Source organism: Schistocerca gregaria, chromosome 1 (assembly GCF_023897955.1).
Source record: "Schistocerca gregaria isolate iqSchGreg1 chromosome 1, iqSchGreg1.2, whole genome shotgun sequence".
In the NCBI taxonomy this organism is placed as follows: domain Eukaryota; kingdom Metazoa; phylum Arthropoda; class Insecta; order Orthoptera; family Acrididae; genus Schistocerca; species Schistocerca gregaria.
The window spans coordinates 1,075,628,145-1,075,645,069 of NC_064920.1; the positions used below are offsets into that span (position 1 = coordinate 1,075,628,145).

Consider the following 16,925-nt stretch of genomic DNA (forward strand, 5'->3'; position numbering starts at 1 on the left):
TCCCTCCTCCATACTGAAAATCTTAAAACACTCACAACAAGTCTGACTTCATTTCTTTTCAGCTAGCCACTGTAACTGTGATGTAATTTTTTTTTCCAAAGAATACCACACATTATCAAATATAAATGGTGAAATAATGTTAACAATAACAGTCTTGGTTTTGCTTCTAGCAAATAAAAATTTGGGTCATATAACTTTTCCACAAGTTTAGATGTGCAGTCTGATGTTTCAAAACCAAGTGAATGTCAAATAGTGTGGATATGAAAATGCAGCCTCTTTAGCAGCACACTCCAGATGATAATTCCCACCTATGGCTTTAAAAATATATCTTATGTTTGGTGAAGTAGTAGCAATAATAGCACTCCTATGTTTGTTTTCATCTTCTCTTTAATATCAGCCTTCCCATTCTCCAGTACACAGTGTGCAATAAACATTTTCATTGTAACTGTCATTGCATAGACTAATAAAAATGTATTCCTATTGCAGGTTAACATTAAACCACACTTTTTTGGCCACTGCTAAACAATGAACCAAAAAACGAATAGAGAGAAATTGATCAAAAATGTGTAGATGAGTTACTTTACACATGAAAACACCATGTACACATTGCCACTGTTGTGTGCCAAATGACTAATAGTAAGTGAAAATTTGTAGTGCAACTGATAGCTGTGCCTCACCATCGATGTCAGTACTTGGCCCAAGGTCAGCTGACAGAGACGCAGCCATATGAGAACATTAAAGAATGCTATGTTGAATGCATTGGCCTAAACTTTTAAGAAAATCCTAACCAGTCATAAAATTCTCAAGCCCTGGACATTTCTGCCACCCTGGACATTACTCTGAACAGCACTAAAACACCAAGACTGTCCAGGCTAATTCTGAATGTATGGCGAGCCTACAAAAGGTTGTAATGGTACTTCTGCTATTTGAAGCTATATATTTGTGTGAAATACAGTTCTGAGCTTACATGTCAACAAAAAATAATTACAATATACAGGGTGTACATAAAGTCTAGGAACACTTTCAACTTTTTATTGCACAAGGACTAAACATTGTACAGATGTCATACATATCGTATTTTGAAGAGAAACTCTGAAAGCTTTTTTTTATGAACATTTGATATGCGAACCATGAGCAACCTGGCAGACATCAATATGGTAATCGAATTCTTGGCATACGTCGTTACAAAGCAAGCTGGGAATATTTTGATTCCCTACTTGTTTTGTCATCTGCCTCCTTAAAATTATTTTTTTTTTTTCATTTGGACTTAATTATCATTAACATACATGAGTATAATCTGTATTTTCATAAAAGAGAAAGATTGGCCCTTAATTTTACAGAATATGACACCAAACCCAATTTTATCCTTAGTTTTATGTATGTAATTGATTTTCTAATTCATTTTGACTGTCACTAGTTAATATTTTTCATTATAGGGCAAAATCAGTAATTGTTTCGTAAGTTAAATTCTATTGCTGACATATACACAAATGTAAATTCTGTAATAATTGTAAACATCTGGAAGGCAAAATGTTAGTGATCTTAAAGTATTTGTTTGGTTGTATTCGAAAACATGTTAGCAAAGCCAGCCCATAATTAATTCCAAAATAATTCACAGTTTTTTCAAAGTTATTGTTTGTGTAATGATATTTGTTAATTTCATGATTTAAACAAATATTTCGGCGTAACTTTTGCAGTAGAAAAAACTGTTAAAAAGACACAATATTTTATGTATTCAGTTAATTTAATAAGTTAACTTTTAATTGTAATTTCTGTAAATTAAACTTTGAACAATGTGTAGTTTCAGCATCTATTAAGGTGAGGATATATTTTTGGTCACGAGACAGTAAGTCCATGACCGGGTTTCAGATGAGAGCAACAACAATGCATCGACTTAACAGTGAAATAAGTGTTACACAAACAGGCCATGTGTTAAAGCAATGACAGTGACTGTTCAATTTATCTGAAGGATTGTGAACTATTTGGTTATGTTATTATTGCTCGTAGATGTTCAACAGTAAACTATTGTAGCAGTATGTGGAAGTTCACCTGCAAACTATTAATGAGGCTTATGGAAAGTTAAGCAATAGTGCACTGGCTATACATATATAACTGTGTGTTATTGGGGGGTTGTGCAAAGTGAAAGTAAACTATGGTGAAACACAAATGCGTACCTGTTGGCCATATTATTTACAGTAGTCAGTGTCCAAATTACGAACCCCATGTTTCAGCCAGTGTAGCAATGCAGTATGTTGACATGGAGGACAACAAACGAAGAAATAAATCAGGCAGAATTGCTACACCATCCCAGCATGGCATCGTTGACTGTGGTAGTCACTTCCATATTCTCTCCCAGAGCTCTGTTACAACACGCAGTAGAGGCGATACATACAACAGATCTTTAATGTGTCCCCACAGAAAAAAGTCACACGAAGTGAGATCTGGTGATCGGGGATGCCATTTCATGAAACAGCTGTCACCTTCTGTAGCACGGTCAATCCATCGATGCAGCAGCTCCATGTTCAGGCACCCACAAACTTCACAGTGAAAATGGGATGGAGTCCCCATCCTTCTGAAAGATGAACAGAGAGTCCAATAGCATTTGAGGCATCAGCCATTGCAAGTCCAAGTAGGTATATTCAGTGACAGTGCTCTCAGCAAAAAAGAATGGCCCACTCAGTTTTTGACATGACAAGGCACAAAAAACATTTACCTTAGGGGAAACAAGCTCAATTTCAATGCATTCGTGTTGATGCTTTGTACCCAAGATTCGACAATTATGCCTGTCCACTTTCCCATTAGGTGGAAAGTGGCTTCATCCCTAAAAATTAAGTGATCAACAATGCCATCCTCATCCTCATTCAATTGTTGCACCTGCAAACAAAACTCGAAACACTTGTCTTTTTCTTCATCATTGAGTTTCTGTACTGGTTCCAATTTGAATAGTATCACAGGACTTCCCACACTGTCATTGGAGCCATTTTGTGTTCACAGGATGCACACTGCACTAATTTCTTTGGACACCATATGAATGTCTCTCGTACACGCTCCACATTCACTTCAATTACACTGGGATGTCCGTTTCTCTTTGCAGGCACAAGCAACCCATCATAACAAATTTGTTGTGCCAGTGGTAAATGGCCCTCCTTGTTAGTGGCTTCTTATCATACTTGGTTCTAAACATCCATTATCAGCTGTAGCACCCTTGTTTTTTGTCGAATTCCAACACACAGAAGGCTCTCTCTGCACCTGAACTCGCCATGTTTGTGACTAGCACTGACTATCGGCAAATTACCAAACTACGCTGTCATGGTATATATGAAAAAAAATTACAGGGTTTCTCTTCAAAATGACATATGTATGATATCTGTACAATGTTTGGTTCTTGTGCAATAAATAATTGAAAGTGTTCCCGGACTTTACGTACACCCTGTATTTGATGCTGAACAACTGAGAATTCAACTTTCATGCATGAAGCCTAATAATAAGTATATTTGTGAAAATAAGATTCAGTACCATTCATCTCATTACAACTTAAATTTAAAAGTCTTATTAGATTAAGTCATTTTTAATTAAAGTTATTTTAAGGAAGGTTGGATTAATTCTGAAATTACTTTCTAAAGCAAACAATCGTTATTTGAAACAATTGTCTTTTTTTGGCAAATAATTTGTTTACAGAATGTTGCATTATGGGAACAAATTAGGAATTTAAAAATAAAAATAGGCATTAAAGGGGTTCCACTTGTCAAAAAGAGTAAGAAAGAGTAGCATAAGGTCTACAGTTCCTCTAATAATGTAATTAAAATTAACGTAACTGTTTTCACTCTTACCTGGTTGACATAATCTTCACAACTGAACCAGCTGCTATGTATGACAGGATCTCTCTGAAAGAAAATAATTGTAACTTATAAAAAAATATATTCTGTAGTAATTTTAGTAAAAACAGTTTTTCTTAATAACAAGTAAGCAATAAGAATAACTTGAAATATAGACGACTGCAATTCAATCCTTGCACGGTCCTCTTCTGAATTCTTACTCTCACTTCCCAGTACATTTATATTTTAGTGGCATTTACACCCAGTATCAAATGCAACCTTTCTCTGATGATAATTATTTACACATCAACACTGAAAAATCAGGAACAGAATAACAACAATATGAAAAGATAATTTAAATGGACAGATAAAAAATCTACTCACAAAGTGGTGGTAGGATTTAACTTTTACAAGCTTTCAGAGCCAGTGGCTCCTTCTTCTGGCAGAAGAGTTCAGGGGAAGGAACAGGGGTGAAGGAAAAGGACTGGAGATGTTTAGGAAAAGGGGTACAGTTTAGAAAAATCACCCAGAACCCCAGGGTCATGGGAGACTTATCATCCAGTAAGTCTCTCCTGACCTGGGGTTCTACGTGATTCTTCTAAAGTTACCATCCGGTAAGTCTTCCCTGACCTGGGTTTCTTCCTGTAGATGGGTGTGACCTATGCTTTTTTCCAAGACATGTTCACAGTTTTTTGTGTGAGGGATCTACAATAGATTATAGTAGGAAGAGGGCTAACAACAAATTTATTATAGAATCTGACAGAGATTCCATCAGGCCCTGGAGCTTTCTAAAATTTTAATGATTTCCACTGTTTCTCAACACCACTGACACTAATACAGCTGGGTTTTCCTTTGTAAAGGAACATTTGAAAATGGAGTTAAGCATTTGAACTTTTGCTTTTCTCCCCTGAATTTCAGCCCCTCTCTCATTTGCTAGGGAGTGGACACTAACTTTGGTGCCACTGTGGTAGTGGTGCCACAAATCATTTCACTGAGAATAAACAATATTTTGTATGATGTACAAAATTCACTGTTCCTGATAAGGTTTAATTTGGGAAAAGCTGTGAAAGCATGTTGACTCATGGACAGGGAACTGTGAAATTCAAATGCCAGAAAAAATATCAAATTGAAAGATGTGCTTTATGTTCCTGAAGCAAGTGCTCACTTGTTCTCCATAAAAGTGTCTGCACAAGAAAATATTTCCATGAGACTTGATAACAAAAGTGTCAAAACTGGAGACAAAGTGACTGGGGAAATAATGATAACTAGTAAATTCAACAGTGCTCTTTGTCTTCTAGACATATGTGTCATTAAACAAGCACAACCAGTTCAAGTGAATTTGGTGACATTGTCAGTCATGATACAAGTTTATCATGAGAGATTTAGTTCTCAACAACATGAAAAGCCTTTTAAGCAGATGAATATCATGTGAATAGGTGCAAAGAAGAATTATGCAATGGATATGCACTGGGAAAAATTCATTGGTTACCTTTCAGGAATTGAATGACTCACATAATGGTTACTGGTATACAAATCCATGCCTACATAAATGGATCTATGTCTACAGAGGCTCTCATGAAAGCTCACTGCTGTGTATGATTTAAAGATGATTTCAGCAAGTTTTGAAACATTTTCTTTCTGAAACAGAAGAGTGAAAACAAGACCATTCTGCAACAGTTCTTAAATGAGGCTATGACAGTCATGGTATCAAACAGTTTATGTGTGAAAGAGGAAAGAAGATAGATAACAAGAAAGTATTGGAATAGTTGGCCAACAGAGGCACAGAGCATTGCATTACTTCATCCTACATACCACAGCAAAAATGCATTGCAGATGGAGAAAAATGTACTGTAGTGCAGTGTGCTCATTATAGTTATAAACCTAGAAAATTGCCAACAGAACTGTGGGTAGAAGCATTGAATACTCTTATATACCTATTAAATCACATTAGGAAATCCTCTATTGAAACCGAGCGAGGTGGCGCAGTGTTTAGCACACTGGACACACATTCGGGAGGACGACGGTTCAATCCCGTCTCCGGCCATCCTGATTTCGGTTCTCCGTGATTTCCCTAAATCGCTTCAGGCAAATGCCAGGATGGTTCCTTTGAAAGGGCACGGCCGATTTCCTTCCCAATCCTTCCCTAACCCGGGCTTGCGCTCCGTCTCTAATGACCTCGTTGTCGACAGGACGTTAAACACTAACCACCACCACCACCTCTATTGAAAACTGTGGTCAACCTGAGTCACCAAAGAATCTTTGGAACAGCATGTTTTGAGCATGTGAAAAAGAATTTGTGTTCAATGTTTGATGACAAGACTGTGCATTGACTACTGGTTGGGTATGGGGTCTGGATTCTGTATCAGAGGAAAGTTGTACTAAATCACAATGTAAAATTAAGGCTGAAGTTGTATGCAATCAGCACGCCAGCATTACTGAATTTGAATCTGCTCACGGTGAAACTGTTTGACATAGTAAATCTAATCAGATGTCTGAAGGGAAAAGGGAGAAGAAAATGTCAGCCATGACAAGAGGACAAAAGGATAAGTGAAGAGGAAGAAGATACTTATATGACACCAAGTTCTGGAGGTTGTCATGATTTAAGTAAGGAATGAAAAAGGAAGTAGATGAATCTGTACCATGAGGGGGATTTGGGAGTCTGGCTGATAGGGAAGAATTGCTCTAGATAGTCCATGAATGAGTTGGCATAGGATGGTGCCATCATGTGTGTGCCCACCAGTAAGGCCATGGGCATTGAGGATGCTAGTGTAGAAGAAGCTGACATCAACAGTCACAAGCAGGGTGTCAGGTGGTAAAGGAACATGAACTTTGAATATTTGGTAGATGAAACAGTTAGTTTCTTTTATATTGGAGGGTACATTATGGGTAAGAGGCTGCAGGTGTTGGTCCACAAGGACAAAGAGTCTCTTTGTGGGGTGCAGCAACCAGCCACAATGGGTCTCCTGGACTGTTGGTTTTATGTACTTTGGGAAGCAAGTAGAAGGGAGAAGGGAGTGGTGGGGTTGAGGATGGAAACTGACTCATGGGAGAAGTCCTGCGACAGACCTGTTGATTTGTGAGTTAAATAAGTTATTTTACATGACATCTTTGATCATTGTAAGGGGGGATCTGTAGTGTAAGAGTTGTTCCACCTCTTCCTCATGATCAGATAAATGATATTCACATAAAAATTTGTGCACTTTGATTTTCGTTTGTACAGAGGTGATGGACAGCGATGATCAGGATGCACATCTTCTACATCTACATCTACATCTACATCCATACTCCGCAAGCCACCTGACGGTGTGTGGCGGAGGGTACCTTGAGTACCTCTATCGGTTCTCCCTTCTATTCCAGTCTCGTATTGTTCGTGGAAAGAAGGATTTTCAGTATGCTTCTGTGTAGGCTCTAATCTCTCTGATTTTATCCTCATGGTCTCTTCACGAGATATACGCAGGAGGGAGCAATATACTGCTTGGCTCTTCAGTGAAGGTGTATGTTCTCGAAACTTCAACAAAAGCCCGTACCGAGATACTGAGTGTCTCTCCTGTTGAGTCTTCCACTGGAGTTTACCTATCATCTCCGTAACGCTTTCACAATTACTAAATGATCCTGTAATGAAGTACGCTGCTCTCCATTGGATCTTCTCTATCGTTTCTATCAACCCTATCTGTTACAGATCCCACACTGCTGAGCAGTATTCAAGCAGTGGGCGAACAAGCGTACTGCAACCTACTTCCTTTGTTTTCGGATTGCATTTCCTTAGGATTCTTCCAATGAATCTCAGTGTGGCATCTGCTTTACCAACGATCAACTTTATATGTGATTCCATTTTAAATCACTCCTAAGGTGTACTCCCAGAAAATTTATGGAATTAACTGCTTCCAGTTGCTGACTTGCAATTTTGTAGCTAAATGGTAAGGGATCTATCTTTCTATGTATTCACAGTCCATTACACTTGTCTACATTGAGATTCCAATTGCCATTCCCTGCACCATGCATCAATTCGCTGTAGATCCTCCTGCATTTCAGTACAATTTTCCATTGTTACAACCTCTTGATATACCACAGCATCATCCGCAAAAAGCCTCAGTGAACTTCCGATGTCATCCACAAGGTCATTTATGTATATTGCGAATAGCAATGGTCCTACGACACTCCCCTGCAGCACACCTGAAATCACTCTTACTTCGGAAGACTTCTCTGCATTGAGAATGACATGCTGTGTTCTGTCATCCAGGAATTCTTCAATCCAATCACACAATTGGTCTGATAGTCCATATGCTCTTACTTTGTTTGTTAAACAACTGTGGGGAACTGTATTGAACACCTTGCGGAAGTCAAGAAACACGGCATCTACCTGTGAACCCGTGTCCATGGCCCTCTGAGTCTCATGGACGAATAGTGCGAGCTGGGTTTCACACGACCATCCTTTTCAAAACCCATGCTGATACCTGCAGAGTAGATTTCTAGTCTCCAGAAAAGTCATTATACTCAAAACATAATATGTGTTCCAAAATTCTACAACTGATCGACATTAGAGATATAGGTCTATAATTCTGCACATCTGTTCAACGTCCATTCTTGAAAAAGGGGGTGACCTGTGCCCTTTTCCAATCCTTTGGAATGCTACGCTCTTCTAGAGACCTACGGTACACCACTGCAAGAAGCGGGGCAAGTTCCTTTGCGTATTTTGCGTAAAATCGAACTGGTATCCCATCAGGTCCAGGGGCCTTTCCTCTTTTGAGCGATTTTAATTGTTTCTCTATCCCTCTGTCATCTATTTTGATATCTACCATTTTGTCATCTGTGTGACCATCTAGAGAAGAAACTACAGTGCAGTCTTCCTCTGTGAACAGCTTTGGAAGAAGACATTTAGTATTTCGGCCTTTAGTCTGTCATCCTCTTTCAGTACCATTTTGGTCACAGAGTGTCTGGACATTTTGTTTTGATCCACCTACCACTTTGACATAAGACCGAAAATTCTTAGGATTTTCTCGCAAGTCAGTACATAGAACTTTACTTTCGAATTCATTGAATGCCTCTCGCATAGCCCTCCTCACACTAAATTTTGGTTCACGTAATTTTTGTTTGTTTGCAAGGCTTTGGCTATGTTTATTTTTACTGTGATGTTACCTTTGCTTCCACAACAGTTTTCTAACTCAGTTGTTGTACCACGGTGGCTCTTTTCCATCTCTTACAATCTTGCTTGGCACATACTCATCTAACGCATATTGTACGATGGTTTTGAAATTTGTCCACTGATCCTCAACACTATCTGTACGTGAGACAAAACTTTTCTCTTGAGCTGTCAGGTACTCTGTAATCTGCTTATTGACACTTTTGCTAAACGGAAAAATCTTCCTACCTCTTTTAATATTTCTATTAACGGCTGAGATCATCGATGCAGTAACTGCTTTATGATCGCTGAATTCCTGTTCTGCATTAACTGTTTAAAATAGTTTGGGTCTGTTTGTCACCAGAAGGTCTAATATGTTATTGCCACGAGTTGGTTCTCTGCTTAACTGCTCAAGGTAGTTTTTAGATAAAGCACCTAAAAAAATTTCACTGAATTCTTTGTGTCTGCCACCCATTATGAACGTTTGAGTCTCCCAGTCTATAATCGGCAAATTAAAATGTCCACCCAGAACTGTAACATAATAGGGAAATCTATTCAAAATATTTTCCAAATTATCCTTCAGGTGCTCAGCTACAACACCTGCTGAGCCAGGGGGCCTATAGAGACATCCAATCACCATGTCGGAGCCTGCTTTAACCATGACCTTCACCCAAATTATTTCACATTTCAGATCTCCGTCAATTTCCTTCGATACTATTGCACTTCTTATCACTATAAACATGCCTCCCCTTCACTGTCCAGCCGGTCTCTGCGGTATACATTCCAATCTGAGTTTAGGATTTCATTACTGTTTACGTCTGCTTTCACCCAACTTTCTGTCCCTAGTACTATATGGGCATTGTGACCATGTATTAATGAGAGAAGTTCTGGGACCTTTCTATAGATGCTCCTGCAGTTTACTATTAGCACATTAATATTGTTAGTCCCTGTTGCATTTTGCCTACTCCTACCTTGCCATGTCTCAGGAGGTGTCTTGTCAGGCCTAGGGAGCGAATTCTCTAACCTAAAAAACCCACATGTGCACTCCACACATACTCCGTTACCCTTGTAGCCCATTCCGGTGTGTAGTGCACACCTGACCTATTCAGGGAGACCCTGCATTTCTCCACCCAATAGCAGAGGTCAAGAAATTTGCACCCCAGATCTCCGCAGAATCGTCTGAGCCTCTGGTTTAAGCCTTCTATTCGGCTCCAAACCAGAGGACCGCTATCGGTTCTGGGAACGATACTACAAATAGTTAGATCAGATTACACCCCAAGATCGAGGCTTTCCGCCTTCACCAATTCCGCCAACTGCCTGTACAAACTGAGGATGACCTCTGAATCCAGATGGCAGGAGTCATTGGTGCCGACATGAGCAACAATTTGCAGTCGGGTGCACCTAGTGCTTTCTATCGCCGCCGGCAGGAACTCCGCCACATCTCGTATGAGACCCCCTGGCAAGGAGACAGAGTGAACACTGGCCTTCTTCCCCAACCTTTCCGCTATTTCCCTAAGAGGCTCCATCACCCGCCTAACGTTGGAGCTCCCAATAACTAATAAACCCCTCCCCCCCATGTGACTGCTTGGACCTTGATGAAGGAGTGGCCACATGTCCACTCACAGGCAGAGTGGGTGATGCCACACGGCCAGCCTCCACATTGACCCTTCGCCTCGAGTGCTGCGAACGCCATTGAACCTGCCACTCCCCTTGGGGAGAGGGTGGCTCAACTGCGCCCGGTACCCGCGAAGATGTCTCGACAGCAGGGACAGTGGGCAAAGCATGTAACACCTGGGGTGTACCTTGCAACGCACCAGACTCCCCACTGCCGCTACACTCCCAGGCACCAGCCTGAAGACGGTTGACCCGGCCATCAACACGTTCTGCTGTTCACAAACAGTGGGCAGCTCCTCCTGCGTCCGTACACAGCAGTCACTCATCCTATCCACCCTAAGAAATCAATTTACTGTAGAGAGTTAATCAACTTTTAACTAGACTGCTAATTCACTAAAGGCGGCTGATAGTTGACTTAACTGTGGTTGCTAGACACTTCTTGTAGAAAACAATGAAAATAGCACTACCTGTCTCTGGACTGTATTCAAAACAAACACTAGCACTACTGGCACTATGGTTGACTAAAGGGACTCTCTCTGACTGTATTCAAAACAAACATGAAATCTACGGAACACTGTTACTAGTACTCGACAATTAAAGCTTCCTAAAAGCAAAAACACAAGGAGGAAGAAGTGACAAGTAAGGAAAATACAGTTAATACTTAAATTAACGTAGCTCGCTGCACAGCAGACATGAAGCGGACGGCAGTTACGATGACACTGACACTACTGGCACTATGGCTGACTAAAGGGACTCTCTCTGACTGTATTCAAAACAAACATGAAATCTATGGAACACTATTACTAGCACTCGACAATTAAAGCTTCCTAAAAGCAAAAACACAGAAGAAGAAGTGACAAGTAAGAAAAATACAGTTAATACTTAAATTAATATAGCTCGCTGCACAGCAGACATGAAGCACAAGGCAGTTACGGCAACACTGCCATCCAGTTTTGCCAGCATTTCTTTGACATTTGTCATATAAAAACAACATATATAACTTCTCCTTATTGGTTTACTGTCTGTGTGCAGGGAAGGTTAAGATGAAATGATCTGCCAAAAGTCAACACAGGTTCTGCTAGTTTTGCAGTGCAGTTAAGTAGATAGCTCAAAGGCTTGATACCATGACTTGACTTGGTGTGAGTTTCTTTGCCTTTCAAATTTGGAATATTTCTTGGATTCTTTTGTGAAGAGTTTCAAGGTTAAAATTAACAAGCATTATATCAGTGAACTCCTCTCTTCAAGGATGTCATTAAAAAAAAGTATGTCATTCTATTTAAAAAATCATACATGCTTCAATATCTCAATGAATACAAGAGTGTACATTCCTTATCACACAACAAAAGTACCTACCCCTTAGCTTATTATCATTTGCTGAAAACATCATTTTGATATCTCCAAGTGCTTATGAAAGAAAAAGGGTGATATGCCTTAAGTGTCTTAAGCTGCATAGTTTCCTCTGGCAGACAGTTACAACATGTTGCTGATCAGCTCAAAATGAGTAACTATAATGTGGAAGCAAAATATGTAGTACTGCTAAAAACAATTAAAGAAGTGACAATATTAACCTAGTTTTCAAATCTATTCCATTTTTTCCCTCTTGAAGGCAGGTACTGGCCAGCAGTTCAGTCTTGTAATGTGTTAGTTTTCTTGAATGAATTTTCATTTTGACACAATCACTACTACATATGTGTTAAGAAAGTAAGTTTGCTTAATTAATGATTTACTATCAAATAAATAAATTACTGAAGACTTTATTTTTATTATTATTATTATTAATAGTATTAGCAGAAAGGCATGTATGAAATAGAAGTCTACAATAGAGAACTTTCTCTGGACTGAAAGGAAAAAGATGAAAAGATTCAATACATTTTACTCTACAGTAAATCTTGGCAGAAATAAGAGCATGAAATATTATTCAATTAGTTACAATAGACAGATCTCGTCAGTCATCAGAAACTCACAATGAAAGTACACCTATGCTATTCTGGATTCAATTATTTCAACAATGAAGTGTGAGAAACCCTAGAAATATCAAACATAGCATGATGACAGTAAAATAAAATGTATTACAAAGTAAACATAACATACATATCACTATTAGTGAAATGTATATTCACAGTGATTAACTGCATATGGATAACAATAGCAATGTACCTCATTCCGTGGGAAGTCTGCTGTCAACATCAGTGGTGTTTGTCCATTCTTGTCTAGGCAGTCAACAGGCAGCCAGCTCCCTTGTAAGATGCATTCCACCATCTTTGGATATGCAAATTCAGCTGCATGATGGAGAAAAGTTCTGCCTCGAATATCCACGGCATCCATGGGAATTCCTGACTGCTGGAGGAACTTGAAGGTTTCCACTGACTCCGTGCGTGCAGAGAGATGCAATGCTGTCTCCTCCAAAGCATTTGTAGCCAGAATATTGGCACCAGCTGAGATCAGGAACTGCAGCACCTAAGTGATAAGAATATGTTTCAAAACATCATCTCTACATCTGATAATGGATAAATATTATGGATAAAAAATTTCATTTTGAGTTTATCCATTTGTCTACCTTCATGCGAAGTCTGACCTTATACATACATGATTACAGTATATACATGGCGTGCTCCATAAATCTCCCAGAAAATTTAAATAAAATAAGATTTTCTTCAAACAGTTAAAAGTTATCTTAGACCAAGGTCTGATAAACCAGTGGACTAAAGCTCAACCATCAGTCTTTCTAATCTGGAGCTATTTAAGTGTGAGTGTTTTTGCACATAAAATCTGAAAATGGGTGATTGTTTTAGCATGTAAAACCCAAATGGTGCACACACAATGGTGCCGTTATCTGAGCATTAACTTAAGCCCAATTAAAATCTTTTGCAAAAGGAGTTAACTGATATGCACAGTTTACCTGGGTGTTGGGGGCAATTCATTGTTCAAACCTAGCTTAATGTACTGTAACATAGCTACAGTAGGACAGATGTTCAAATGGCTATACAAATTGCTGTTGGTCCAGGCTAAACCATAAACTTTTTACTCCATATTCCTAGCTCAAACAGGATCTGACCACCAAGCACCCCTCACCCCCTAAAAAATCCCCCAAACTGCAATCAAGTGCAAGGCCTTCCCACACATATTTGTTACAGTGATTCCATGATGTAACATTAAAAGTTTTAATCTGATCCCACTTAAAGTTAATGTAATATAAAGAAATACAAATGATAAAATATGATTTTTAGCAAAACATTTATCAAGTCCAAAATCAATCAATTTCAAAATTTGGCACCTTAGAGCCAATCAGAAAAGAAAGAGTTTTCTCACTTTATCCAGAGAGTTGCTGTTATATTAATGTACAGAAAGTTGCTGATATACATTAATATATCAGTAACTCTCAAGAGAACATTAGACACAGGCAAAACATTATCTTTTATGATTATATAAATCTTTTAGTTACTGACAAAACAGCAACACTTGTGTGGGAGAAAACAAAGAAAAGACTAGAGTCCATTTACATTTAGTCAGCACATGATTAAGTACCAGTCAACACCACAGATTTCACTGAAAAGAGGAAAAACATTTTAAAATGAATTTAGATAATAGTTTCATACATCATGTTACAAACACAAACTTTTTGGGGATGAATGTTGATTGTCAGAATGGAATGAACACTGCTCTATGCTCTGGCTTTACTGCAGAAAATTTCATTAGCATGTCACTTCACTGCCATTCTATCATTATAGTGCAACGTTCAACACTTTTTGATATGTACATTCAATAGCTGACTATGGAAGAATTTTTGTGGATCACATGCAGAATATGTGGAAACTATTTTCAACCTATAAAAAAGGAAATATAAAGTTGCAGATCTCTCCTTGATAAAGGATCACTATCTTTCTAACTGCATTTAACAAGAAATACATACATTTAAATAAAAAATGTAAGAAATAACTTGTGAAAATGAAATAACACATGGGACAAGTACATCACTGTATAAGTTGCAAGAGCTGACATCAGAAATTTGCTACCAGAAGATGCATGGTGTAAAGTGAGTAATGTACATAAATTGGAATACTGTGTACCATTTAACATGTTAAAGTGTAAAGTCAAGACAAAAAGTATTGTGTTCTGAAAGATCTAATGAATATGGTCTTGGCAAAACATTAAAGAAGGACTGCAAAGGTGCAATTCGTGTAGCACTTTTAGAAGAGTTACATGCTTGAAATTATAAATGCTACAAACTCAAACAACAAAACAGTAAATGTGAAAACAAAAGAAGCAGTCATCTGGTGAAAAGGCAGGAAAATCGCTAAAAGTGGTATTGTGTGTGCAAAGTGTGAGGCAAAATTCCACTTTCAATCTACAAAGGCAGACTCCTCATTGAAAGGAAATGAAAGCACTCTGTCTTCAGGCCACAAGTAGCCCATCGGGAACATTTGACTTCCGTGTCATCCTCAGCTAAGGATGCGGATAGGAGGGGCATATGGTGAGCACACAGCTTTCCCAGTCGTTATGATGGTTTTCTGTGACCGGAGCCGCTACTATTCAGTCGAGTAGTTCCTCAATTGGCATTATGAGGCTGAGTGCACCCCAAAAAAGGAAATGAGAATGTCACAAAAATATGGAAGTGTAATATGTGTACTGAAATATTAAACAGACTGACAATATTCCACTAACAAACAGATTTGAAGTGCTTAGTCATGACAATAGCTCTGTAGATTGTAGTGAACATACGCAACTAATGTGTGTTGCAGAAACACTTCTTGGAAACATTGCTACTTGTAAACCTCAGTGTGATGACATTGAAATTCCACATGGTACTCTTCCTGCATCTGAAAATAGCCACCAACATGATTCAGACTGTAGTCACCTGAGAAAGCTCATGATTCTTGCCAATGGTCAAGGGGTGTTAGATCACTTCTGATGTTAATGACTGAGGGCAACAGATTTTGTCTAGTCTGATGCATCCCTATCTGAAATAAGAAAGCATGTTCATTCACAGGAAGTCAGTACGTTGTCGTTGAAGGATTTCATTATACTGTTTGGTGGCCCAAATGATGTGTACTGGAATGAAACATCAGTAGCTTGCCAAGAACTAATGGAGTGCTTGCACTGTCTAGGACACACAAATGTTATATATTTAAACGTTCCACTTCATTCCAAGTTAATGCCTTGGTCATGTTTGAACAGAGAGAGTAGAACTGTAAATGAACAGCCCTTGACTATATTCAAACAGTTTTCAAACATTAATGTTCTATATATTAGTGGTGTTGGTTGAAGGTTACATACCTGACATGGCCTTTCCTTGAATGGCCAATTAATAACAGAAAAAGTAAGCAACTGTTACATGTCAAATGCATTAGAAAAATAATAATAATAATAATAATAATAATAATAATAATAAAATAAAATGCTGTATCATCTACTACCATATCTTCTGGTGATTTGGCAGTCAAAAAATGTAAGAAGACCTTTTTAGTGAAAGTGTTCCATCATATAAAAAATAGAAATAATGGTAAAATTATATTTGCAAATTAGTATTCTAATGTGTCAGAAACTCTACACCGTAATGTCCAATCTCTGGAAAATAAGTTACTAAAGTTTGAACAATGGAAAATCCGGGATGGAATGTAATAATATTATGAAAAGGAGTCGCAGATCAGCACAACAAAAAGACTGTCACAAGCAAAGCTTTCAGCCATTAAGGCCTTTGTCAACAGTAGACGACAGACACATACACAACTGCAGTCTCAGGCACTTGAAACCACAGTTGCCTGAGAGTGCAGTCGCGCGCGCGCGCGGGGGTGTGTGTGTGTGTGTGTGTGTGTGTGTGTGTGTGTGTGTGTGTGTGTGTGTGTGTGTGTGTGTGTGTGTGTGTGTATCTGCGACTCAGCATCTCCGCTACATGATGAGTAGCAACTTTCCTTTTCATAATATTGTTACTGCAGTTTGAATTAGTGGATCTTAAACTAAATACTGATATTATATGTGTAACTGAACACTGGTTCGACAAAGACCAGATTGTGTCTACTGTGATTCCTGGGAACAAACTTGCTAGTTAATATTGTAGAATATGTATGTGCTGGAACAGTAAACAATAATTTAAAATTTACAGCAACAGAAAAGTGTCAAAACTTGGCATGATTCAAAGACTTTGAACTATGCACAGTTGATCTGACAGATAATTTCTTAGTTGTAACACACTATACATTCTGGAACAGAAAATTTTCATTAAAAATTTCGAAAGGTTGCTGAATAATGTAAAATGTGGGAGCCTCTTTACAAGAAGGAAGGTAAAGAGATACTATCAAACTATTGACAAATTTCACTTTTCTTAGCTTTTTCAAAAATATTTGAGAATTTTGTGTTCAAGCATCTCCTTAAGCATCTGA

At 38.4% G+C, this 16,925-nt stretch overlaps 1 protein-coding gene across 1 annotated transcript in view; it reads right to left on the minus strand.

Annotated features, from left to right (window-relative positions):
* The window catches only part of LOC126281675 (serine/threonine-protein phosphatase 6 regulatory ankyrin repeat subunit A-like), a 362,879-nt gene that overhangs the window by 232,395 nt on the left and 113,559 nt on the right, over positions 1 to 16,925 (minus strand). The window contains exons 4-5 of the mRNA XM_049980838.1: positions 12,706 to 13,005; positions 3,831 to 3,884 (exon numbers count right to left, since the gene is read on the minus strand). Of these exons, the coding sequence (XP_049836795.1) occupies positions 3,831 to 3,884; positions 12,706 to 13,005 (354 nt within the window). The remainder of the gene's footprint in view (positions 1 to 3,830; positions 3,885 to 12,705; positions 13,006 to 16,925) is intronic.